The sequence below is a fragment of the Sarcophilus harrisii genome, chromosome 2, assembly GCF_902635505.1.
Source record: "Sarcophilus harrisii chromosome 2, mSarHar1.11, whole genome shotgun sequence".
Lineage (NCBI taxonomy): Eukaryota > Metazoa > Chordata > Mammalia > Dasyuromorphia > Dasyuridae > Sarcophilus > Sarcophilus harrisii.
The window spans coordinates 134,234,982-134,260,750 of NC_045427.1; the positions used below are offsets into that span (position 1 = coordinate 134,234,982).

Consider the following 25,769-nt stretch of genomic DNA (forward strand, 5'->3'; position numbering starts at 1 on the left):
GTAGGTGAGAGTTGAGCAGGAAGGACTAAATGCCAGGAGAACCTCAGAGTGAAAAGGGGAGACACCCATGGGCAGAGCGTGCTGTGAAGAGCCTGATCTCACTTCCTCTGATTCTGTGCTCCCCCACTCCTACCACATAGGTCACTCCCTATCCCCCAAACCCATCGGCCAATCCCCATCTCTTCACTTTGGCCCCATGCCTCTGAATCCTATCTATCCTTCAACCCCCAGCTCACAACCTTCTCTCTCCATGAAGTCGCTGCCCTTCACAGGGCCCTTCACCTGCTTTTGGCTCCCCTCCCATGTATTATCTTTGCCATTTCTTTGGCCCCAGTCGTATAGAGATTTGGTTTTAGTCATCTTTTTTAGTACATTCTGCTTCCCCCACAAGCAAAACTGTGAGTTCCTAGAGTTCAGGAACTAGTCTCAGGTTCAGTTTCTCAATTCCTGACCTGGTTTATTGATGACTCTGGTTTCCTTCTGTCTTGGACCCCTCTTAATAAGATCTAGAATTTAAATGGGGCCTTAAGGTTTACAAAGTGCCTTACAAAGATTATCCTTGCAATAACCCTATGATCTAGGTGCAGTTATTATTGAGGAAATTGAGGCAAGCCCAAAGAGGTAAAACCAGCATTACATGGCTAAGGAGTCTTAAGGAAGGACTCACCATCTTCCTGATTCCAAGTCTTGAGATCTATCCACTGTACCACCCAGCAGCCCATGGGATAGTCCTTTAAAGGGAGACATCAATAAAGGGACCAAAGAGCACTATTGTGAGTCTCAATCATCTCCTTTGAAATATGGTTTCTTGCCCCTATAGAAAGGGGAGCCACTAAACCCTAAATGGCACCGGAATCAGGAGAAGTCTGGCCTCAGACACTTATTAGCTATGTGACCCTGGGTGAGTCAGTGAACCCTTTTTGCCTCATCTGTAAAATAAGCTGGAGAAGGGAATGACAAACTCATCCAATATTTTTGCCAAGAAAACCCTAAATAGGATCACAAAGAGTTGGGGACAACCGAAAGGACTCAACAACAACAAAAATACATAAATAAGGATTCTTATGGAGCATATGTGGACTTAGGAAACTACATATTAATATTATCTATGTTTTACTATATATTTATTTTGTTAAATATTTCCCGATTATATTGGGTTGGGGTCACATACCTCAGACTGCAAATTTGTTACCTCTGCTCTAAGGCATGTCTAAGTTTTAGGTCCACCATTGTGGGATTTCTTCCACCCTCAGAGATCCCTCTGAATCCAACGAGAATCATCACCACCTCAGAGCGGGCTCCTCACTTACAGCACAGAGCCCATAGTTCTCCTCCCCAAGAAAGATCATGACTCCATAGGGCCTGTGGTGTGAACCAGGAGAAAAGATATTGGGATGGAATTCAGGGTTCCAGAATAGCTTAGTCAGAAACTTGCTGGGTAAATGTGGACAAATCACCTTATTCAGGAGCACTTAACTTGTTTTATAACATGGACCTCTCTGGAAGTCCAGCCTTTGGACCCCCTTCTCAGAATGTCTTTGGATGCATCAAATAAAATTCATAGAATTACATCAGAAATCAATTTATATATATAGATATATATATGTATGTATATATATACATATATATATATATATTTAAATCAAGATGTAATTTTTTTCCTTCCAAATTCATATACCCTGAATATGCTCATAGACCAGTGGAACACAAGCTAATTACTCTCTTCTCTAGGCCCCATTAGTTTCCTCATCTATAAAATAGGGAAATAGGCCCAGGCCAGAGATATCAAACAGGCTGACTGCCAGCAACATTTCCAAGAACTGTCTGGAACCAGACTAAAATGTAACTGGGAAATATTTAACAAAATAAATAAAAATAACAATAGAACATAGATAATGTTAATGTTTGTCATTTTCTAAGAAAATCCACAGACTGCAGGACTCCATTCTTAAAGTTTTGTTGACACCAGTAGACTAGACTTTCCTTAAGCTCTCTTCCAGCCCTAAAAACAACCAATGACTTTATGACTATTAGCCAGGACTCAGCCTGAAACCTCCAGTTTTGCTTCCAGTGGAGGAAAAGGAGGAAGAAGGGGATCTATGACTATATTCCCTCCCTCCAGGAGAATACAAAGGCAACTCTCACTGACAAGCGAAGACCATCTGCCTGTCTCTTCCCTCCTGTCACAAAGCTGAGTCCCAGTTGCTGTTCCTGAGAATTCCTTTCATCCTAGCTTTGATCTCTGGCTGGGCTCCTCCAGCTCTTTGTACCTACCTCAACCCATCCCAAGCAGATATTCTTTGTTCCCCCTTCTCTCTCTCTCTCTCTCTCTCTCTCTCTCTCTCTCTCTCTCTCTCTCTCTCTCTCTTTCTCTCTGTCTGTCTGTCTCTGTGTCTCTCTGTCTCTCTCTTTGTCTCTGTGTGTGTGTGTGTGTGTGTGTCTTTGTATCTCTCTCTTTCCCCTTCTCTCTGTCTCTCTGTCTCTCCCAAAACCACAGCCCCCTGTGCTTTAAAAAGCCTTTTCTTCTGATATAATTTCCTCTTGCCTCTGCCTTGCTTTCATATCCAATCCACCCTCTCTTTCTCAGCTAAACTCTGAGTTGAGCATGGAGAGACTTGAATTTGAATTCCAGCTCTGATAAGTATCATTATTCCAATTTTAAGATAAATTGCTTTAAATTCTTTATGCCTCAGTTTCCTTATCTAAAAAATAGCTATGGTTATTATGAGAAATTTACTTTGAAATCTTTAAATTGCAACAAAAAATTGGGTGATAGTTATTTTTGTTCTTTTAGATGTGACATGAGAGAGTTTAAAATAATAATTATTATGCTGGGTTATCACACACAACCTTCCCCAATGATCTGGAGGACAACTTGTTTCGCAAACTTTGGAGCCCAAGAATAGAGCATCTAGTCAAGGCATATCAGGTCCTATAACTGAATCCAAGCCTTGGTTCATTGGGAACAAGAGAGGAATGAAAAATAAATTACCCACCCCAAACTTCCTTGTAATATTCTGAAGAGATCTGGGTACCTTCATTCCAAAAAAAAAAAAAAAAAAAAAAAAAAAAACCCTTGATGGACATATTCTAGTGGGGTACCAGAAAATGAGACAAGGGGATGGAGAGAGACAGACAGAGACAGAAAGAGAGAAACTAAGACCGAAAGAGAGAGACAGAGGCAGAGACTCAGAGAAAGATGGAGACAGAGAGACAGAAACAGAGGAGGAGACAGAGAAAAAACAGAGGCAAAGACAGAGACACAGAAACAGAAAGACAGAGACAGACAGAGAGACAGAGACAAAAATAGAGAAAAGAGGAAGGGGAAGGGGAGAAGGAGGGAAGGGACAGAGGGAGAGAGAAAGAGGGGAAAGGGGGTATTTGAAGAAACAATAATAGCCGTCATTTCTAGCAAGCTTTGCCAAATGTTTTACATACAGCATCCCATGTTTGCCTCCCAGATACTCTGAGCTAGGTAATATAGATCTTATTATTCTCATTTTACAAATTTTAAAAAATGGATTTAAAATGGGTTAAGTGACTTGCCCAAGATCACATAATAACTAGATGTCTGAGCTAGGATTTGAACCTTAGTCCAGGTTCAGCATTCTCTCCATTTCAACACATTTCCTGACAGTAAGGCACAAGTGTCCAACTGAAGGTTGCCAGGATCCAGGTAAAATACAATATAATTAAATGAATCAATTCAAAGTTCTCAAGGAAAAGATATCAGAAAGAAGAGAGCAATTGACCTAAAGGCCCAGGATACTGCCTTTCCCCCAAATCTCTGTTATCCCAGGCTTGAAGAATAATACGGATAACGGTGCAAATATATTCCATGCACACTTGAACAGTCATAAAACACATTTAAACAGAGTACAAATGAATACCCAGAGTAGCCTTGAAACAGAAAACAATCAGTATGTAGCCTCAATTTTGCATACGCCCATATATTCGCACCACACATATATCCAGAATATAAATGAATACCCAAGAGTAATACTAAAGTGGAAAGAAAGCCTTTAAGCAGCCTTACCCTTGCATGGAGAGAAAGTCCCACCCAATTCCATCACATTACAAAATGGCAGCACTCCCAGGTCCTTGAAGAGAGTCTAGACTTTTAGACTTAGAATAGGGACCCACAGAGGAAGTAACTTGCCCAGGAATAGTCAGCAATTAGGAGCAAAAAGGTTCCTAGCCCCATGTCTCCGATTTTCTAGTCCTGTGTTCATTCCACTACTCTGGGCTGTTAATGCCCACTTTTACTACAGCCCTGTTAGGATATACTTTGTCCTGGGGTGATTAACACCCCCAACAGAATCATCTCCCTTTCTTCCTTCTTTCTGCCACCTTTCCTCATTACTCTTCAGACTTAATACCCAAGACTACTGATTCACCAACTCCTAGGGATGGCTTTCAGTTAGGGGTGAGCTGGTAGAGGCAAACAGAGGATCAAAGAGTCGCAGGGAGGCCTGACCTCTGCACCAGCCAGAGGTACTTAATCGAGGCTTCCAAAGAACATGTACTGTCAGATTTGAAGCTCAAAACATCTCTGTGAAGAAAGGACTATTGGTATTATTACCCTTATCACACAAAAAAGGAAATTGAGGCCCCAAAGAAGTTTGATGTGTCCATGATCAAGCAGTTAGTAAATGTTGAAGGAAGTATTTAAATTGAGATCTCTCCTAAATACAACCACAGCAGGAGGATTTGAGTTTAAATCTGGCCTCAGATACTTATTAGTTGTATGATCTTGGACAGGTCCTTTAACCCCAATTGCCTCCAAAATGAATAAATGAATAAATAAATAAAAATGCAACATTATTTCCTTCCAAGCCCTTCCTGATGAGAAGGGTCCAAACTTCACTTTTAGGATCATAGATCTGGAGCCATAATTGTTCTTAGAGGCAATCCAGTTTGGCCTCCTAATTGTATAGATAAGGAAAGAATAGGAATGTAACAGTAAATGTCTAAATACCAACTCTCAAAAAAGTGTATATATACACACATATATAAATACATATATACATATGTCCAAATTTATGCACACATTTTAAAGTTTCTTCTACATTATTAATTTTTTCTCCAACACTTCCTTAAAATCTAGACAATTAAACACACACTAAATCAATCCCTGACTTTGAGATACAAATGCTCACATTGAAAATTTAACAATCAGTTCTCCCAAGAGGTTAAGAGCTGGTTCCATCACAATACTGAAACTGAGGCATAAAGACATTAAATGACTTGCTTGGGGTCACACAGTAAATATGAGAGGCAGGATTTGATCCCAATACCTTTTGATTCCCAGATCAATATTGCATCCACTATGCAAAACTGCTTCTCATTTCCTTAAAGTGTTTTTTTATACGTGGAGAGGAGGTGGGCAGGAGGCGGATAAAAGTGGCCAAGGAGGGAGGGGAGGGGGAAAGAAGGGGAAAATGTATGTCTGACCCAGCTGCCTGTAGGCAGCAGATAATAGGGAGCTGATACTGTGGGTTAGAGACCCAGTAATTTGCTCATTTGTCTTGTTGACATCCTCGTCTAGCAGAATGTCAAGTCCATTAAGTAAAGATTTTCTACTAAGAGGACACTTGGGCTTAAGTTCAGAGTCATCTGATGTATGAGCTGGGATGGGCTCAAACTGTTTCATAGTGAAGGAGGCACACTGATGCCCACTGGAGGCTGGACCACCAGACGCCACCTCAGTTGGCCTGGTGTTCCTCCAAAGTCCCAAAGCCCCCTTCAAGTACCTTGGGCTTCAAAATGTCTTTCTTTCTCCCCTAGAGGTTTCCCATGATTTTCATTTTGATTTGATTTCACCTACAAGCTTCATCTGGAATCTGTATTAATATTAGAGTTGGCGTTCAGGGTCCAGAGAGGATAGAGAAGACAGAAAGAACACCTTTGTTGTAGCCAAGTAAAAGCAGTCTGAGTGTCCACAGGTATAAGAAGGAGAGCCACTGCTACTCATGGCTTTAATCTTATCAAAACGCCTCTTTTTCTCAGGGGAAGGGAGAGACCCAAGGGCAAGATCTTATTTAAAACAATATTCAAAGAAATCACATCTGGAAAGGACTTTAATAATTATCTAGTTCAATCACCCAATGAATAAGGAAAATTAAGTCCTTAAAGAGGTCAAGGTCACAGAAGTGGCAGAGCCAATACTATAAGCCAGGTCTGCTAATTCTCCATAGAGAACTTTTTCCCTTATATTACATTACATGTGAAGGCACAGTGCGGGGAGAAAAAGAAGGACTCAAATTAGATGATCCATTTGTTCAGTCTCCAGAGGTATTCCCAATAGGAGTCCAGAGAGAGATCCTGAATTGGCTAATCTGAACTGCTGCAATCTTCTGCTTCTGGGTCCAGAATTACACACACACACACACACACACACACACATTTGTCATTTCCATCCTATCTACCCCTCTAGAAAAGCCTTCATTCATGAAGTTTCAAGATCATTCTGGAAGACATTGCTTACAAAGTCAAAAATACCCTGAAGCCTCAGAAGACCGCAAAGTTATCCTTAGATAGCCTAACAGCACTAGGTACTGAATTTCACACCAAGAAAGCTCTGGTACAATCCTTTTGCCTTTTTCCCCCAGGAAGAGTTCCATTGAGAAACATCTTCTAAGATATCTAAGATATCTCCTAAGCCCCAACACCCACAGATACAGCTCCCAGCAAGAGTTCCTACCTCCCTCCAGCCATGGCAAGACTCATATCTTTCATTCCCTAGTTCCCAGGGGCAAGAAGAGAATAAGATGAAAGAACCAAAATACATCTAGTCCAGGTCCAATAACAGACAGCCTCGGATGAAGAAGCCAGGAGTAAGTATCCTTTCTCCCTTGTTCCCTGTCGCAGGCCCATCAGTTAGAAAAAGCATAAGACCCAAAGACTTGTTCTCTTACTCTATTCCTCTGAGCAGTTACAGATCCAAAAGCATAAACGAAAGAATGAGTTGGCAAGAAAAGCACTGGAAGTGGAGGGGAAGGGCAGGATGGCAAGAGACAAGGACACCTGGGAGGGACATATGGTGAGATAGCCACAGAAATGGGAGCAGATGAGGCTGGCGAGAGAGGGCAGGAAAACCCAGGCATTCCAGGCTGAAAACTGGGCTTCCCAAGGAGTCCACTTACCTGAGAAGATTGAAGCAAGCCTGAAGATGTCTGAGAGGCGGGAGGTGATAGGCTCATAGGGTGAGGCTTCATAAAATTCCTCTCCTAAAAGAGAGAGAAGAAAATGACATGGATGGAGATAATCCTGTCAGGGTACGGGGATGGAGGTTAGAACAGCGAGCTTTCTTTCCATTAGTCTGGTGTGATCCCAACATCATTCCTCTGCCACTTGTGGGTCCTTGAACAAGTTACCCAAATCTCTCTGGAATTCATTCTCCTTATCTGTGAAATGAGGGGTCTAGACCAGGTGGCTTTCCAAGGTCCCTTCCAACTACAGATCTGAGACCTTGCCTCTTTTGTATGTCAGGGGCCCCTCTGACACCTACACTCCCATTTTCAGTGTAATATTTTTAAGTCAATAAAAAAATGCAATAGTATTACAAAAGAAACCAATATAACAGAGAATTATCAAAATGTTTTTAAAAGCAAAATAACAAAGTCATAGACTTCTGCTGTCAAGAAAGGGCAAGAGCATTGACCAAATAGGAATCCAGATTCTCTCTGAACCCCTGTATGTATACATACACACACACACATATATATATATATATATATAGGTAGATGAGGGTGTGCATATACATATATACTATACATATAGTGTTCATGTACACTATACACATATGCATATACATACACACATAGTATACATATACACTATACATATATACATATGTTTATACATATATATACAGTATACTACATACACACATAGCAAACATATACACATACATATATACATGAGTGTCTATATGCCAGTGTACTACGTACTATATATAAGTATATATATATACTATACACATATATACAAATATAGTGTGTGTGTATATATATATATATATACACATACATACACATACAGTATTTTGTTCCAGGTCCTCCTCCTTGAACCCCACTCATCCTTTCCTCCTCCTGTTTTTCTCCATAACTTCATCTATCAACTACCTCTGAATGTCTTTCTGCTTCCCTCCCATACCGCTACACTCCCCCAGCTCTAAAGCCCTGTCATAGGGAGAAGGGCAGGGGAAAGATAGAGTGACAAAAGACAGGCATATTTGCGCCTCCAGCAGCCTAGTCTAAAAGCATCTCTCCCTCTATGACTTGCTGGAAATCTTTCTTCCCACACCCCCCCCTACCCCAACTCGGAGTTCTCATTTGGAAAGAAAAGTACCTCTTTAGATAGCACTGAGAAGAGAAATCAATGGTTTCAGAGTCAGAGGGAATGACTCACAGCCTCACACACCCATTTCCAATCTGCCCCAAGCTCCTGGCACATTAGAGGCTAAGGCTGGCATCTGGTGATCCACCTTTTCCAGGAAGCCTACCCTGATTAGTCAGCCCACAAGAGCCTTCCTTGCTCTGAATTCCTAGGAGCTCTGAATTCCTAGGACCTTTATTATCATGGTGGGCATTGAGCTTGCACTGCCTGCTGACATCCCTTGTATTGTTATTTAGATATCATATAGCTAATTTGCAAGACTCAATAGGAACCACCTACAAAAGCACAAAGATGCTATAAGCAAAGTATTGGACTGAAAAGAATACAAATTATTTTTATGCATGACACTGTTGTTTAATGTATGCTGTGTTCTTCTAACTAAATTGTAACCTCCTAGAGGGTGGAAACAGAGTCTTATTCATCCTTGTATGATCCACAGCATCCACAACTCTGTGAATGCTCAATAATTGAAAATAGATTAAATTAAAAAAAAAAAAAAGATGGCTTTTAACATGTCATTCTGAGATGGGTAATTCCATTGTTTATGAAATGCAAGGGGGAATCTCTATTGAGGGTTGATATTACATAAGGTTTGAAGAGAATACTTAGAAAATTAAGGGAATTAGCAAGACCTAGCAATGATAGATTCATAGGTTCTTAGGGTTTAGAAGGGATAACTAGTCTTTCCCTCTCATTTTACAGATAAGGAAAGTGATGAGGTTCAAAGCTAAAACATTTGTCCAAAGGTCACACAGGCAGGAAAAAGCAGAGTTGATTTAAACCCAAGCTCCCAATCCAGTACTTAACTCCCATACCCAGACTGTGGCAGGGTACTGATATAGGGAGTAAGTAGCGGAGGACTTTGTGAGAAAAAGCTACACGATTTCCATTTGGGACTAATGTATAACCCCTAGTTGTGGAAGCATCTTTTTTTCAATTCAGAAGGAGCTGAGTGAAATGTACAAATACTGGCAACCTGTACTGTGTAGATAATAGAAAATAGGAAGAATAATGATTTAAGGGGCAGTAGACAAGGGACACAAGATAACTAAAGAAATAGAGCACCACACTGGAAGGGGATGGGGTGCTGAGGTGTTGGTAGTGGTTCTGTCTTAGGCAAAGGAAACCTCTCCAGGAGCCTGAGTTCTCCTACATATAAAGTGAGGGTTCTAGGCTAGATGATTTCAGAGATCTTACTAGTTCTCTGGTTCTTTGATTCTGTGATTAACACAAGCTGAACAGTAACATCACCCAAGGGAATTCTGATTTCTTATTCATATCAGGCAGCACTTCTCTACCACCTTCCTGTCATCTCCCTAGCTCCAAAAGTCTCAGATTCCAAACTTCTCTTTATCTCTGCTAAAAACAATAAGATTAAATAAAGCTTTCCCCTCTAACCCTGCCAATAAAAAAGACATCAAGGAGATGGGGGTGGTGAAAAACACTTAGAGATGGAAAAGAAACCAAATCCCAGTAAGCTCTTCCCCCATCTAGAATTCTTCCCTGTCCCTCTGCCCAAACCCTGACAAGGTTTAAGGAGGTCTATTAAGGGGCATGAAGGAGTCACTGTGATCTTCCCTCAGGAGACTATTCAACCCAGTCCATAGATAATTAACTCCCAGGTGAACCTTGCCACTCAGAAAAATTGCCTTCCATTCAAAGGCTCCCAGCTTAGAGTGGGTGAATGATCCCTAGCCCAGGGCCCAGAAGAGGACCCTCTTTGACTTTGAAAAAGAGTCTTGTTCCAAGGAGAAAGGAGGGGGAAACAGAGAGATATAGACAAGAGGAAGCAAGGACAAATCTGTATTTACTCGAAGAATTATGGAGGAAGAATCTCATTGCAGTTAAGTTTTGAAGAACTAGTACTATGCTTTAGAATTTTTAGAAAGAAAAGCTTTAGGAGGCTGCTGGAGAATGGTCACACAAGGAAAAGAATTGGATTTGGAGTCAGAAAACATAGATTTGAATCCTAATTCAACCCATAATCATGTAATCTTGGGCAAACCACTTCCCTACTTTAACTTTAATTTCCTTTTTGGTAAAATTAGAGAGTTAGACTCCTTTGTATAATGATAAAAACAATGGCTAGCATTTGCATAGCACTTTAAGAGTTATGAAGTACTTTCCAAATATGATTTCATTTGATTCCTACAACTCTGGGAGGTAAGCACCATTATTATTCCCATTTTATAGATAAGGAATTTGATGCAAATAAAGTAAAAATCACACAGCTATTAAGTGTCTGAGGCTGTATTTTAAATCTCCTCTTCCTAACCCCAAGTCCAACATTATACCCACTGACCACTTTATATTCAATAAAGATCGAGGGAGTAAAAAAATTATTTCTAGGCCTTCTAGAAGTCAAAAAAGAAGCATCTCCAATCAGAAGCTCCAGAGATAATGGATAGAAAAGCACTTTCAAAAGCATTGAGTTCTATACGGTATATTTATACTATATTATATTTATATAATAAAAGTATATTTATGGATACCAGATACTGGAGTGGTTTGTGATTTCCTTCATATTTTATAGATGAGGAAACTGAGACAAACAGGATTAACTGATTTGCCCAGGGTAATACAGCTAGGAAGTATCTGAGGCTGGATTTGAACTCATGAAGATGATTCTTTCTGATTCCAAGGCCAACATTCTATCCACTGTACTACCTAACTGTCCCTCTAGAGGTTAGTTGTCACTAGTTAACGAGAGACTACTTGAAGTAGACCTTCTCTGTTCTTTTCCTTCCTGCAACTCCCAATCTCACTCTGCTCCCCCTCTGCTTTCAATTTAACTTAAGACAAAACTGAGAATTCCCAGGAGAAACCAGATATCTAAGCTTATTATCTCAGTAAGATTGTATTCACATGGAACATTAAGTCAAATTGTCTTTAGCCTTGGGATGGTTCCATCTTTGCTGGGGAATAAGATGCAAAAATATCTATAGTAGGTCTTTCTTGCTTTTTCCTCACTGCTAACTCGAACTGTCTTCCAGAGAATTGAGGATGATAAAATAAGGTACCTCATAGGTCAGTACATCCAGGCAGCTGAGGGATGCAGAATTCTGAGTTCAGCTCCTGCCTCAGACACTTATTATTTGTTTGCAGGGTCTCCTGAAAAGTCATTTAATGTGTGATCCTAAGCAAATCAAAAGAAAGTTGCACTTGGGAGCCTCTAAGGTCTCCTTCCAAGAATTCTGAAGAAAGTTCTTGGAAGGAAGAAATCACTGTCTCTCCAAAGCAACCCTTTTCGATTGTAGACAGTAGTGGTTCACTTCCCCTTTCCTCTAACTCACTCTTTTTATCTCCCACCAAGTGATCCTAATCCTTCCATCTAGGGCCAAGCAGAACACTATAATCTCTCTTCTATATGAAAACCCCAGGAAATCTTCTCACCCCTAGATTAAGCATCTCTATTTCTGAAAATGATCACCATATAACATAACCTGGAGTCAATTACAAACAAAGCAACTGTATTTTGTGGTATTTCACTATCATTTTCAACTATAAACCCCAATTTCTATTTTTATGGCAAATTCAATTTAGATTCCCCAAGTCTGTCCTCTGTGGTGGGTTTGACCTAAGTGGGATTTTGGATGAATCTCTTAGGTTTCTGAGCCTTCCCTCTAAGCAACCCCTTCTCCCAGCTCCAAAAAGAGACTCGGCACTGGGAGAGACCCCAGACTGGATTTAGAAGTCAGAGTAACATTGTGGCAGGGTACAAATCAAGAGGTTATCCAGAACAAGGACTGGCTTACCCACAGCTTGTACCGATAGCACAGCACTCAGCTTAATGATTCAAGTCCCTAGAACTGCCACCAAACATTGTTTTGAAGCCAGGATAATTAAATGAGAAGAGTTGCCTACTGAGAAAAGAACTACTGAGAGCAGGAGAATTTCTCAATGACAACGGTGCAGTAGGGCCACCATTTTAATTTCTCCTCAACCTTAACCTCCTGTGTCCCTCAGCTGTGCTAGGTGAACCCTTATCTTATCTTTCGTGGAGCCAGGTTTCCCCACTGGGCTGTTTCCACCACCCTCTTTTCCAGTTTCCCTTTATGTTTTGTCTTCCCCCATTAAATGTAAGTTCTTTGACTTGTTTATATTCTATCCCCAGAACTTAGTATAATTCTTGGCTGGTGAGAACTTAATAAATGATTTATCTCTCCACCATCCATCTTTCTATATACCTATCCATCTTTTTATCCATCTATCCATCTATCTGACTGCCATCCATCCATCCACCCATCTATCTATTCATCCATCAGTCTATCCATCCATCCATCTATCCATTTATTGATTGATCTATCTCCAATAGCAGATTTCCTGTTTGGGTTAAACAGAGGAATGAATGAGTTTCCCTTATTTACAACTGTTTTTCTTTAGAGTGTAAATCTGAAGATGACCTGCTGGTTTTATCTGTGGGGGGCCTCACACTCAGCCTTCCTCCCATTAGTTCTCATTTTACTTTCCTGTTACCTTCCATCATTTCTGTATGAGGGAAAGAGCACCATGTCTTTGTGCATAGCTCTGGTGACTTTTCTCCATCCTCTTGGTCCCTTTTGCTCCCCTCTTTTTGCCTCTCTCCCCTCCAATATCTCCAACCTCTCTTGCCTTTGAGTTCCCCATCATCTCTCACCTACTTTGCCGCTTTCATTGAAGCCTTATCAATCAGGCAGGGGCTGCCCCTCTGCATGCACACTGCCAGTCCCTCTCAGTTCTAAGTAAATGTGATGGTCAGACAATCAGAAGATGCAGATTCAAATCCAAGCCTTACTATTTCTCAGCTGGTGGGGGGTGTCCTTAGGCAGTTCATTCCCCCTCAATTTCCTACCCATAAAATGGGGACAACATTTACACTTTCCACCTTTCACAGCTGTAGAGACTGCAGAGAACCTCTCTACTCCTTTGGCCCATCCCTTACACACACACCCAAGACCCTCCAGACCCTTCCCCCTTAGACTTTCCCCATGGCTTTGCCAACCTTTCCACAGGCCCTCCACCAACCACCTCCAGCCCAGCTTTTTCACTTACCCTCTGTCAGCCCCAAGTGGATGCTCCAATAGATCTGTAAACACTGCAGCTCCTTCTTCATGCCCCTCTTACACCGGCAATCATACAAGGGACTTTCCTGAAGTACTTCCAAGGCGGCCTGGCACTCCTTGTTGGCGAGCATGGTGTTCCGGTCTCGGCCCGCCAGGCACTGCCGCAGGGTGCGGTACCTGGAGCTACAGTTGGACTCAGCTGCACACAGCTCATTTGCCCGGACACAGTCTACGGGGGGCCGCCAGCCGTGGAGCTCTGAGCCCTGCAGGGAGGAGGGGCTGGCCAGGGAACGCAGGGACTCGTCTGAGAAGTGGGTTGGGGGTGGGAGGGAGGGAAGAGAGGTATGAATGACAGCAGCCAGGACCACCGACCAAGGGAGCAGGTCTAGGGAGGTGGTCTTGGGCCCTACCAGGGACTTCACACCCATTATAGAGGAACAACAGGTGAGGCTTAGTGAGACTTTCTTTGCTCTGCCTCCCCTTAACCTCAACAGAGAATCATTAGAAAGACTAGGAGGAAAAAATTCAAGAGATTCTGTCCACAAAGTGAAGTGACACACATTCTCTAAAGCTCAAGAAGATTCACGACTCATAAATTCACCAGTCTAGCTCTGACCCAAAATACAAAGAGAAATCCAAGAATGCTACCTTTCATTCACCAGACTAGCTCTCATCCAAAATCCAAGAACGCCACCTCTCAAACTAGTGCAGCTAGACCGTGGTACTTTGGCCTCTTCTTTTCACTCTCTTGTCAATTTACTTATTTTCACATATATTTACTAAACAGCTATTGTGTGCAAAGAACTACATCAGCTACTAGAAGAGATAAGTGGCTCAACTAAGACAGGGCTCCTGCCTCATGGAGCTCACATGGGAGATGGGGAGACCGATGGCTGAAAACAATTCTGACTTGGATAGAGTCAAGACAGTTTATTCCAAACAAAACAACTCTGTAACAATGCAATTTCTGTCACCCATTTTACAGATAAGAAAACTGACTCTCAGAGAAATGAAATGCCTTGCCAATGAATGAAGCAGAGAACAAGGGGAGAATTAAAACCAGATGATCTGACATCACAGTGTATTTAAAACAGCACCCATATCAAGGTTACCACAAGATAATAACAATCGTAAGAGAAAAGGTCTCCCCCTGGGTCCTGAGTTCCAAGCTGAGACAAAGTCCTTTGTGAGAGTCCAAAGAGTTCATTCATGGCCTTCATAGAAAAGCTAGAAACTATAGGACTTCCCTGGACCTAGAAGAGGGAGGTTCTGATTGTTCTGCCTCAGTAAATCTCCAATCAGCTCATAGTCACTAGTGACACCCAACTCCCAGGACATGATATAATCCCGGAGAACCCAGAGCCACTGAGGTAGATGGACAGAAGTCCCAGGATCTGAGGGCTGCCATGAGCGATGTGATGTGAGAAATGCTCAGATCACATTTCCCTAGCTTCTTAGGCCTAGAAATGTTATTTTTCTAGTCCTGTTATAATACTCTCTGTGGGACCTTCCCAAGACATCCTCTTCATCCATCGCCTGCTTCACTACTATATTCCACTAGAACAACAGCACTCCCTCCCCTATATTCTCCCTCTTGTTGGTCTTTCTCTGTTATCTTTATGTTTCTTTTTCTTTCTGATTGTGATGTATAACAAACCTGCTGGAAAATAATTTCTGTGTAGTATTCTTATTCTCACCCTCTCCCTACTCCTTTTCTCTTTCATTTCTCTGTCTCTGTGTGTGTCTGTCTCTGTCTCTCCCTCTTGCTCTCTTCCCCACTCTCTCACTCTCTCTCCATCCCTTTCTCTCTCCCTTTTTTTCTCCCTCCCATTCTCTCCCTCTCTCTATCTCCACCTCCTTGCCCCTTCTCCCCCCCCCCCCTTAAATGGCCTTAGTAATAAATCAAATATAAAAGATTCACTTCCTCTAAAATCAGAGCTGGAAGTAGAGGAAGGGACTTCTTTTTGGACTTTCATCATCAAAGAGGCCGAACCACCTTCCTTTGGATTACAAGACTCCCAGGCTCTCACACACACACATACACACACACACACACACACGCACAGAGTCCAGCTCCCTGCTTAGACCATTCTCTGATCTTTCCTAACTGTGCAGAATTACTCACTCCAGCCCTAGTCTGGCCCCCAGCCCCTCCCTGCTCCAAGGCCCTGCCTCAAGGGGAAAATTCTAGAGGACATCCTTTAAGGTACATTTGAATTTCCCATCAAAACCCACTAGAAGTAAAACTGATTTCCCCGTGAATTCCACCTTCCCCACCCCAGTTCTTTCTTCCCTTTGCAGCCCTGCTTGAGGGCGGGGGAGGAGGGGGGTGCTTCAGCAGGGAGACAGCGACACCTAGAGGCAGAGGGTGGGATTGCCTGGCCCTTCAGGACCCACTCCCTCCTCCCCATCTAAAATACAGATGACTCTTGGTCCAGGTAGAAGAGAAGTGGGACTTCTGAGTAGACAGCGCGAATTGTATCTAGGATATACTGTGACCTATTTAACATGTATAGGACTGCTTCCCATCTGGGGCAGAGGGTGGAGGGAGAGAGGGGAAAAGTTGGAACAGAAGTGAGTGCAGGGGATAATATTGTAAAAAATTACCCTGGCATGGGTTCTGTCAATAAAAAGTTATTAAAATAAATAAATAAATAAAAGCCCATTATGTTTATATTTCATGTTCTGAGATCCTAGGAAACTTCAGGATATATGAAGCTTCATGGTGAATGGTCTAACTTAGAAGTCATAGTGCAAAAATAAAATAACATACGATGATCACAGAAGAAATGCAGAGAATGAATATGTGTTTGATTCCTAAACATATAACTAGTTAGTGATATGTGTTCATACAGAGGGAACATCATTGTGGGCTAGAGTAACTGAGAAACTGGTCCTTGAAGACTGACCAGGTTGGATAAGAAGAGAGGAGAGATGAAGACTTTCCTGTTGGAGAGAACAAGATGGATGATGGCCCCAAAGGGAAAGCACCTTTGATGCTTCTTAGGAATAGGTCTATTTATTTGGGCTTGAGGAAAGAGTTCCTAAAGGGGATAAATGAGAGGTGAGTCTAGAAAGGTAAGAAGATTCTAGAGTTTAATTGAAAAAACTAAAAATGGACCTGTGTTTCATTTTATTTCCCTTTCCCTGCACTCTACAGGGGCAGTCCTTCGTGGGAGACTCAAAGCTGCATCCCTGGTTATGATCTAAAGTATCTTTGCTAATATGAGGTTTAAATGATACATTCTTGAATCCTTAGAGGCTCGGTGCTCAGAAAACCCTTCTCTTAAGGGACAGGGAAGTATGTGCAGAGAATGGAAAACAGACCTATTCGAATACTGCACAAGTGTCTAGAACCCCAAAAGGCAACTCTTTCTGGGCCTTAGTGTCTACAGCAGAGGCCTTGGTTGTCCTTTAAATGTCCAGTTTCATAGCCACAGACGATCAGTGTGATGATCATCTCTGAAAGATACTAGTTCCTCCTTCATTCACCCACCTTTTGTCTACTATCTACTTCTTCTCCTTCTGATTGCTTTGGTGAACCTATTAACACCTCACAAGGATAACAACTTCTAAATGCATATGCAATTGATTCTGAGTCACCAAGCAAAGATGTGTAGCTCTGGGTAAAAGTGGTTTCTGGGATAGCTTCAAATTCTAGAACAGGAAGAGGTTCACATTCTCCAAGGAAAGAAACATATACTCCACTAACCCAAAAGTGAGAGGATGCCATGAAGAAGTGATGTATCTTCCCCCTAAAGCCAAATACCAGCCAGAAATGGAACCTCTGACCAGCCTAGCCCGGCTGGCCTTCTTTTCTATTTCACAGTCACTCTGAGCATTCAGCACTGAGAGTCCAGGAGGCTAGCACTACATAAATGCCACTCAGTTAATGGTGCCAATCCCTTTGTGGAGGCACCCCTCAAAATTAAGCTATTTAGAACACACTCCACCAAGCCCTCTGCATTCTCATATTAGAATCCTCTTTATCTGCATTCCCCAAAAAGGGTCAGATTGGGATTACTTTCTCTTCAAGCTGCAGGGAAGCCGTAACTCTAAGAAAAACCACTTAATGATGGTCCTAGATGAGTTTCCTTGGGATTAATCTGATCTCTTATAAAATTAGGTTGATCTGCACCCCTTTGAACTCCCAGACTACTTAATACTATCCTGTATTGTGGTTTCCTTCCTACCCCAAATCCTGCTATAGAAAATTAAGAGGTTTCAGAAAGGGAAAAGAAATGAAAGGTAGAGATCAGAAGAGAATGCCGGACTCTAGTTCCAATCCCCTTTCTACCCATCTCTGCCTTACTCCTTTTTCCCACCACCCAACACACAAGGAACAATCCAGCATTCATAATTCCTTTCATCTTCCCCAAGGAACTGCAAAGGATGGGGGAATCTTGTACCTTTCCCCAAAACATTCACCGATTCAAAGCCCTATCTCAGTGCCTTCTTCTGGGAGATGGAGAAATTTACCCCATCTTAGTTCAGTATTATTCAGTATTGTCAAATCTTGCTCTCTTAGGTGCCCTGGAGGTCACAGAAGAGACTCAACCAGTTACTAAAATACTAAAATGGGAGAATGTCAAATTTGGAGGGGGAAAAACCCTTTGGGAAAAGAAGCTACATGCAGGGGTTTCATATACTGCCTGGGTCTATAAAGGAAGCCTACAAGGCTAGTAAGGGGGCAAAGAGCCACAGGAGCATCCTTGAGTTGAGACTTTTTTCTCTCCTCCACCACCATCTCCTCTCAACTCCAAAAGAATGAGTAATAGTGGATGGTAATCTAAATCTATGTCCCAGAGCAGGGAGTGAGTGAAAAGACCAAACCAAGCCAAAGCACATCTCCTATTGCTCCTAGACCCCATCACCCCAAAAAGGCTCACTTCTTAAAGCAGGATGCCTCTGGGGTGGGGCAGGGTGGGGCTGGGAGGGATTGAAGAAGGAAGCCCACAGATTGTCAGTACACTAGAGTAGGATCACTATAACCTAGGAGAGGTAAGCTTCCTCTAGGCAAAAGCTCAACTAGATTGCTGAGGCCTCAGACTCCCCACTTAGGTAGGAGACCTCTTGTCCTTTTTGTCTCTGTCCTAAGTCCCTGGGTGAGATGGTCACCCCTGACAATATCTACCTCCACATCTTCTTCTTTGTTGTGCTAGGCTGATGATGAGCACCACAATCCAAGAGGACTAAGGACACCTCGTGTTGGGGCATGCTATTCAGACACCCCCAATCCAAGGGTGTACCATGGCATGAATCCATTGGGACCCTATTTGAGCTATCATGTTTAGCTCATTTTTTTCTTTTAACAATACCAATGTGATGAGGATCTATAAAATTAGATACAGATACGTATGTTGTGTGCGTGTTTTAATTTATCTCTCTATATAAACTCCCATTAACCAAGAACCACTTCTCTGTGGTCACTGCAGACTGAAGGCCTTGCAAACATTCATTTCTTCCCCTCCCCCACATCTTCACCCTGGGCACTCTTCCCTCCCTTCCTCTTCTCTGTTACCTCTTTCTGAGAAACGGGGTGGGGGTGAGAGAAAAGGTTGGGGGAGAGGGACCATGGAGAGAGAACAGCCCTTGAGATTCATATGCACTGGTAGGCTTCCCCAGCATAAGGCTACAAAAGCAAAAGTGGTTTCTGTCGCTGTCCATCGTCAATTTCCCCCTACCCCTTCTATCACTGCCCCCCTGCTCCCAGCAACTTGGATCCTCGTAGCCCAAGGAACTAAACTTTACACACCCACTTCTGCCACCATTAGGCAAAAGACCAGGCCCCCAGGCTCAACTCAGACTCACTGAGGAGCCAGAAAGGATCGTTTCCAAGTCCATCTTATTCCCACCCACCCACTTCAAAAGGATCCCTCCCTAGCACTTATAACCCTGGAAGCAAAGATCCCAAAAAGGAGTTAAAAGGTTAGGGGACGAGAGATGTCAAGAGTGGTCGGCAGGATGTATCTTGCAAAGTCTTAAAAGGCGATCTGTAGGGAAGGGATTGGAGCAGAAAGAGACTGATTATTTTCTAAAGATTGATTGGCAGGTCCCAAGATCTGTAGCGGGGAGGGTCCTTGATATTCAGAGCTTTCCCAGGATAGTCAACCAGCAGCTTTGGAATACGCTTCGGAATCCATGCCCTCCCCTCCATCTCCCGCATCTATATTCAGGTTTGATTCTGCGCTACGTTCCATTCCTCAGTCCTTTGCCTAGCCTCCCGTTCTGACTAGGCGTTTAAAAAAGAAAAAGAAAAAAAAAAGTTGTCCCAATTAAAAGCCATTGTTTGGGAATAAATTGGTCTCGTGATTGTAATGATAATGTTTAAAGGGAGGAGCACGGGTCCTTTTAAAAAATATTTTTAATCTCTTCCTTCTACGTGTCCATCCATAACGAGCTCTCCCCTGACTCCGGTCCAAATCCCCTAGGCTCCCTCTAGTCCCCTAGTTCTGCTCCCCTTGCCCCAATTCTGCTCGGACCCCGGGCCCGTGGCGCGCGTCCCTCCGCCTAGGTCTGGCTGTCCGCCGGTGTGTCCCCGGCCCCGCTCCCTCCTCGCTCTCACTCTCCGTCTCTCCCGCGCTCCCCAAGCTTGCTGCTCCACCCCCGCCCCCACCTTGGCCCCTCTGGCTTTAGCTGGCCAGGAACCTAGCTCTCCAGCCCGCGATTACTCACCCAAAAAGAAGAGGATGCAAAAGGTGTTTGCTAAGATCATGTTAAATAAATCCAACAGTTTTTGCCCTTTCCCTCCTGGGCTTTAAAAAAAAAAAATCAACAACAACAACACAACCAATAACAATAATAGTCAAACAGCAATAATCAGTCCCAAATCCAATGCGGTGATCCCAGATATTCCACCAGATGACGATCTTGTGCCCCTGCTATTTTCTCCTCTGGCTGGAAAGGGATGTTGAAGGGGTGGGGGTAAAGGCAGGGCTGCTGGGGAATCTCTCGCTGGTCCCTTCCCCAAAAATAAATAAAATATTTTTAAAAAAAAAGAAAGAAACCGATATCCCAGTCCTTCCGTTAGACGTCTCTTTAGCCCTTCTCCAGGGATGTGCGAGTCACAGCCAATACTATTCCAGAGCCCCTCCAAATGAGAGAGACGGGGCTAGGGAATGGAAGGGAGCGAGAGAATAGGGTTGGAGAAGGAAGGATGGGACTGGCCGGGGGTCGCAATAAAATGCAAAAACCGAAAGAAATCCAAAAAACGGGTGGTTAAACCAAGGAGCAATCCAATAGGAGCTTAGGTCGAAACAGAGTAGAGTCGCTTCTTTCTCACCAAGATGAAGAAAGGGTTAGAAAAATCTTCTCCCGCTAAGCCTTGCTCGCCTCACTTTTTTTTCTGATGGAATTCCAGTGACCGTATGTCTCTGCGCCTCTCTCTCTCTCTCTCTCTCTCTCTCTCTCTCTCTCTCTCTCTCTCTCTCTCTCTCCTCCCTCCCTCACCCCCACACACTGTCTCTCACTCAAATCTCTGTCTCTCCCACTGCCCTCTGTTCCCCTTCCACTCTCGCTCTCTTCTACAGGCTAGAGATACTCTGGCATCTCAGTCGGCGCGAGAGAAAAAGCAAGAGACTCTGGGAAAAAGCGAAGGGGAGTCTAGGAGAGCACGGAGCAACAGCTACAGCTCTACAGCTGCAGCGAGAGCTGGAGCCCGTGAGGCAAAGGTGAGTTCCGGAGCCGATCCCGTCTGCCTTCTACTGAGCAGCTTTCTTTCCCACACCTCCTGAAACTGACCAGCTCCTTAGCCGGAAATTGACCAGCGAGCCAGACCTCTCCAACTGCCTCAAGCTTCAGCCTGCCAGCTCTCCTTCCTTCAACTGAACCGCTCCCTCCAGCGGATTTTCCTCTCCAAGCCCCTGCAGCCTGCACTCTCAGCCCCCACGCCCATCCCTTGGTACCCCAGAGAATGCCCGAGCTAGAGGTTGAAGGGCCCTGAGACTGAGCCCCGAGTGACCTCGCCACCCACCTTCTGCAACATAAAGGAGTTGGCGAGGGCGGGGGGCACTGAAAGGGGCTGTTCTTGGCGGCGCAGCCTGAATGACTGGCTTAACCCAAAGCACATTTATTTAACCCTCTTCTCTCGGGCTAGTCTTAGGGTCCGAAGTATGATCCAGAGGGAGCAAATGAAAAGAGCCAAAGGGAGTAACCCCCGGGCGCGGGCGCGCGCGCGCGCGCACACACACACACACACACACACACACACACCAGCCTCCATCCTGTATACGCGCACGCACGCACACACACACACACACACACACGTGCGCCCTGCACGCGGAACATGGGAACTTTCCCCTTAGCAATGGTGGCGCTGGCCCGCAGCCCCTTAGCCGCGCGCCTGTGGGGGTCAGGCAGGGACCGATGGATTTCTCCTCCTGCCCTAAGTGCCTCCCCTCCCCCATTCTGCCCGGAGCGACTGGAAATCGGGAGGTGGCTGCAGCTCTTTGGGAACCTGACCAAGAGGCTTCGCAGGGGAGAACGAGAATGGGAACGGGTTAAACTGCTGAAGATATGAAGGGCTCGGGATAGAAACACACACACACACACACCCGTAGGGACCTTTCTCCCTTGGACTTGGAGCGGGGAGATGGTAGCCCAGGTAAAGTGCTCCATTCACTCTCCGATGGTGACCTCCCCTCCTACTGTCGGCGGGAGCTATTAGAAACGCAGATGTGAGTCCCGCCTTGGGGGGGACAGGGATGGGAATAAGTCCTTCGCCAGTGGGCCCCCTTTTCTGTCATTGCTTGTGTGTGTGTTGTATTTATAGATGTGTAACTATAATCATCCTCGTCCGGCTTACCGAAGGAAACTAAGGAAGCTCACCGAAGGCTAGCGCTAGAGTAAAAAGGGGCTCAGTCCTATTCCAAGCCTAGTCGACGCAGAGAAGCATTTGACTTAGAAACACACCTCCGCGCGGACGCACACATGTGCACACTCAGCTTCCTCAGCCCCGTTGCCCCATTCATTCCCTTACTGTAGTCTACGTGTGGGGGCCGCTGTTCTCGAGTTTCTAACGCACGCAAATTCATGCGTCCTCTGCCCGAACGTAATCCTCCACTTTCTTACATACACACAGACACGCGCGTGCTCTCTCTCTTCCTCTCTCTCCCTCTCTCTTTCCCTCTCTGTCTCTGTGTCTCTGTGTCTCTGTCTCTCTCTCTCTCTCCCTCTCTCCTTCTCTCCCTCTCTCTCTCTGTGTCTGTCTGTCTCTGTTTCTCTCTTTCTCTCTCTCTCTCTTTCCCTCTCTCTCTCTGTGTCTCTGTCTCTGTCTCTGTCTCTGTGTCTCTCTCTTTCTCTCTCTCCCTCTCTCTCTCTGTGTCTGTCTGTCTCTGTCTCTCTCTTTCTCTCTCTGTCTCTCTCTGTCTTTCTCTCTCTCTCTCTCTTTCTCTCTCTCTCTCTCTCAATAAGTGCAGGTATTTTAGGGTGTTTCAAAAACTTTCCAAGCTGCCCTCAACCTGAGCCAAAAGGTTTGGAATTACTTGTTCAGTATATTTGAAGGCGCTTTTTGAAATTATCTATTTAAGGTGTTGGGAAGAAAGAGCCAGAAAAAAACTAATTGAGTAAGGAGTGGTTAGCCTATCTCTGTAGGCTTAATCAATTTCTGGGCCAGAAACTCTCCCCACTATGGAAAATGATCAGGGACCTTTGGGATGAGAGACAAGAAATCTTGGTCTCTTCCATCAGCTTAAGCATAATTCCTAGTGACTCAGGATATATCACTGGGTCTCTTCCCTCTATTCTCACTTAAATGGCTGCTGATCAATGCATTAGGACCTGCCTTTTCTTCTGTGACACTCTCAGGTGTGTGTGTGGGGGGGGGGGTGTTAAAATCTGCTCCAGGTAGTAAAACTGTCATCATGGACCTCCCCAGCTTCTGACAGAGGTGAAGACTGAGAAAGGAAGATAATTAGAAACAAGGAAAATCATTCCACCCTTTCTTCCCTCCCCCACTTTGTTTTTTAACTTTTCTCTGGTCCTTCCTAATTCCAGTAAATTACTTCATGTCATGTCAAACAGGGCCTCCTGGCTTCTTTCAAAAATAAGTGTTAAGACCAGAAAGAGGAGGAGAGGCAAAGAGAGCTGCAAGAGATGGCCTAGAGATCAGTTGGGGCAACTAATGAAACTATAACCAATGGGGATGGGGAGCACAGGAATAAATATATAAATACAGGATCATCTGCCTGCAGTGACACTTTTATCTTTGATCAAGGTCAGCCCTGAACAAAATTACTAAGTGGTGTTTTTAGGATCTTCCCACTTCTGAGACCTTTTGGAGTTCTTTCTGCCCCTGGAGAGGAATGCCCTGGTCTTAATAGTGCAGTGAAAAGAATGCTATATTTGTAATCAGCAAATCTGATTTCAAATCCCAGTTCTGTTACTGTTTAGCCTTCAGCTTTATTTTTCTGGACTTAAAGTTTATTCAAATAAAATAAAATAAAAAGAGTGGGACTTTCCTGGTGAATAATCTCTTCTCTGGGTTTTTATGACAGTGCTCTCTCCTAGTTCTCCTCCTTCCTATCTGACTTCTCCTCCTTAGCCTCTTTTTCTGGCTCATCACCCATATTATACCTCCTAATTGTACATGTGCCCTAAAGTTCTTTCCTGAGTCCTCTTCCCTATTCCCTCTACACTCCCTTCATTGGTGATCTCATCAGTACTCATTGGTTCAATTATTATCATTATGCTGATGATTCTCAAATCTAGTCTCTCCTAAATTCCAATCCCACTTTATTCTTTGGAGCTTCATTATGAGTTTGAAAGATATTGCCATCTTCCCAGGCACCCAGATTCCCAACCCCTAACTCATACTAAATTTCTCAATTTCACAAAACCTACATATCAGATTTTTGACAAATTTTTGTCGTATTTTTACAACATTTCTTGCATATATGCCTTCATTTCCACTTACTCAACTACCACCCCAATTCAGGATTGTATCATCTGTCACCTATATTGTTGTATATAGGTGCCTCCCTGCCCCAAGTTTCTTACCTCTTCAATTCATTCATCATATAGTTACTGAAGTAAATTCCCTAAAGCAAAAATCTCATTCTGTCACACTCTCTTCTCTCTGCCCTCCACTCAATAAACCACAGTAGCTCCCTATTGCTTCCAGGATGAAATATAATTTCCTGTGTGTTGAAAGCTCTTTATAAGTTGATTGCTTCCTACTTTTCCAGTTTTTTACAAATTACTCTTCTCTTTAAACTCTGATCTAACCACACTGGTTAGGTTCTTGCTATTCTGTATATATACCATCATTGCTTCTTACTATGACTTTTTATTGGCTGTCTTTCAAGCACAGAATATATTCTCTCTTTACCTCCTTGATAGTGATTCTCTTGGAAGCTCTCGTTTCCTTGACACTTAGCTGAAGGCCCATCTTTTACAAGAAGCTTTTCTGATCTCCCTTCACATACTGAAAGCTCTCGTCTTCCTAGTGCCCCTACTTACTGTGTATAAATTATGTTTATACTTAGAAGCATACATGTTGTCTCCATCAGAAGATAAGGTTTCATCTTTTTATACCCATTATTTTAATAGCTGCATGTAGATGGATGGATGGATGGATGGATAGGTAAGTGGATAGATGTAATTATGCTAAAGGCCACTTGTTACTCTGAACTTTATTATCCCATGAATAAGCAATCTGTCCTTCTCCCACTTTGTTGGTAGTGAAGAAACAGGCTGGACTTCTGTTATAGTAATCTTTGGGTTATACATAACTGGAAGTGAGTGGTTACCTGAAGACAGTATAAAAGAAGCTCCAAAATTACATCTGATGCCAGGAACCACTCCCAATAAGCCATGGGCATGTGGAAGGTTTTAAAACAGATCTAAAGGTACCTTCAAGAGATAGACAGAAGTTCAGTAGAGAGAGGGCTGGGAAGGAAACTTATCAGTGGATTTTTTGAACTTTAGAAAAGCTTGGAAGTAACATCAAAATGGAAAAGGGGAGTCCTTTCAGATGAAGAAGACTTCACAATTTTTAAAGTGTCTGAGGCTTGATTAGCTCAAATCTATGTGAAAAGGTCAGTTGAAGCAATGCCCTTAAGTCACAGTGCCCCCTTACCATACCTGGACACCCATTTTCATAAAACTAAAAAAGATCCAAGAAGTATAATTTAGATGGTTACCCTAAGGAAGTATGAGGGCATTCACTGAAAGAGCCTTGATCTGAACCAGAATTATTGTTGAGCATGAAAGGTTCTACTTCCTGTTTGGAAGTGACAAAACTCATACCTGAGGAGTCTCTGGGGAAGTTAAAGAAAAGAGGCTTCTTTCAACTCTAGAATAAAAACCATTATCCTTGCTGAAAACAAG

The 25,769-nt window shown here is 43.4% G+C and overlaps 1 protein-coding gene across 2 annotated transcripts in view; it reads right to left on the reverse strand.

Annotated features, from left to right (window-relative positions):
• Positions 1–20,884, reverse strand: part of GFRA2 (GDNF family receptor alpha 2) — a 104,441-nt gene extending 83,557 nt beyond the window's left edge. Inside the window, exons 1-3 of one of the 2 annotated variants that reach the window (XM_003758041.4) lie at positions 20,118–20,884; positions 13,432–13,746; positions 7,146–7,229 (exon numbers count right to left, since the gene is read on the reverse strand). In XM_003758041.4, the coding sequence (XP_003758089.1) occupies positions 7,146–7,229; positions 13,432–13,746; positions 20,118–20,157 (439 nt within the window). In that variant the 5' untranslated portion in view covers positions 20,158–20,884. The remainder of the gene's footprint in view (positions 1–7,145; positions 7,230–13,431; positions 13,747–20,117) is intronic. The other variant, XM_031950828.1, reaches the window with a different exon arrangement.
• Between the last annotated feature and the right edge of the window lie 4,885 nt (positions 20,885–25,769).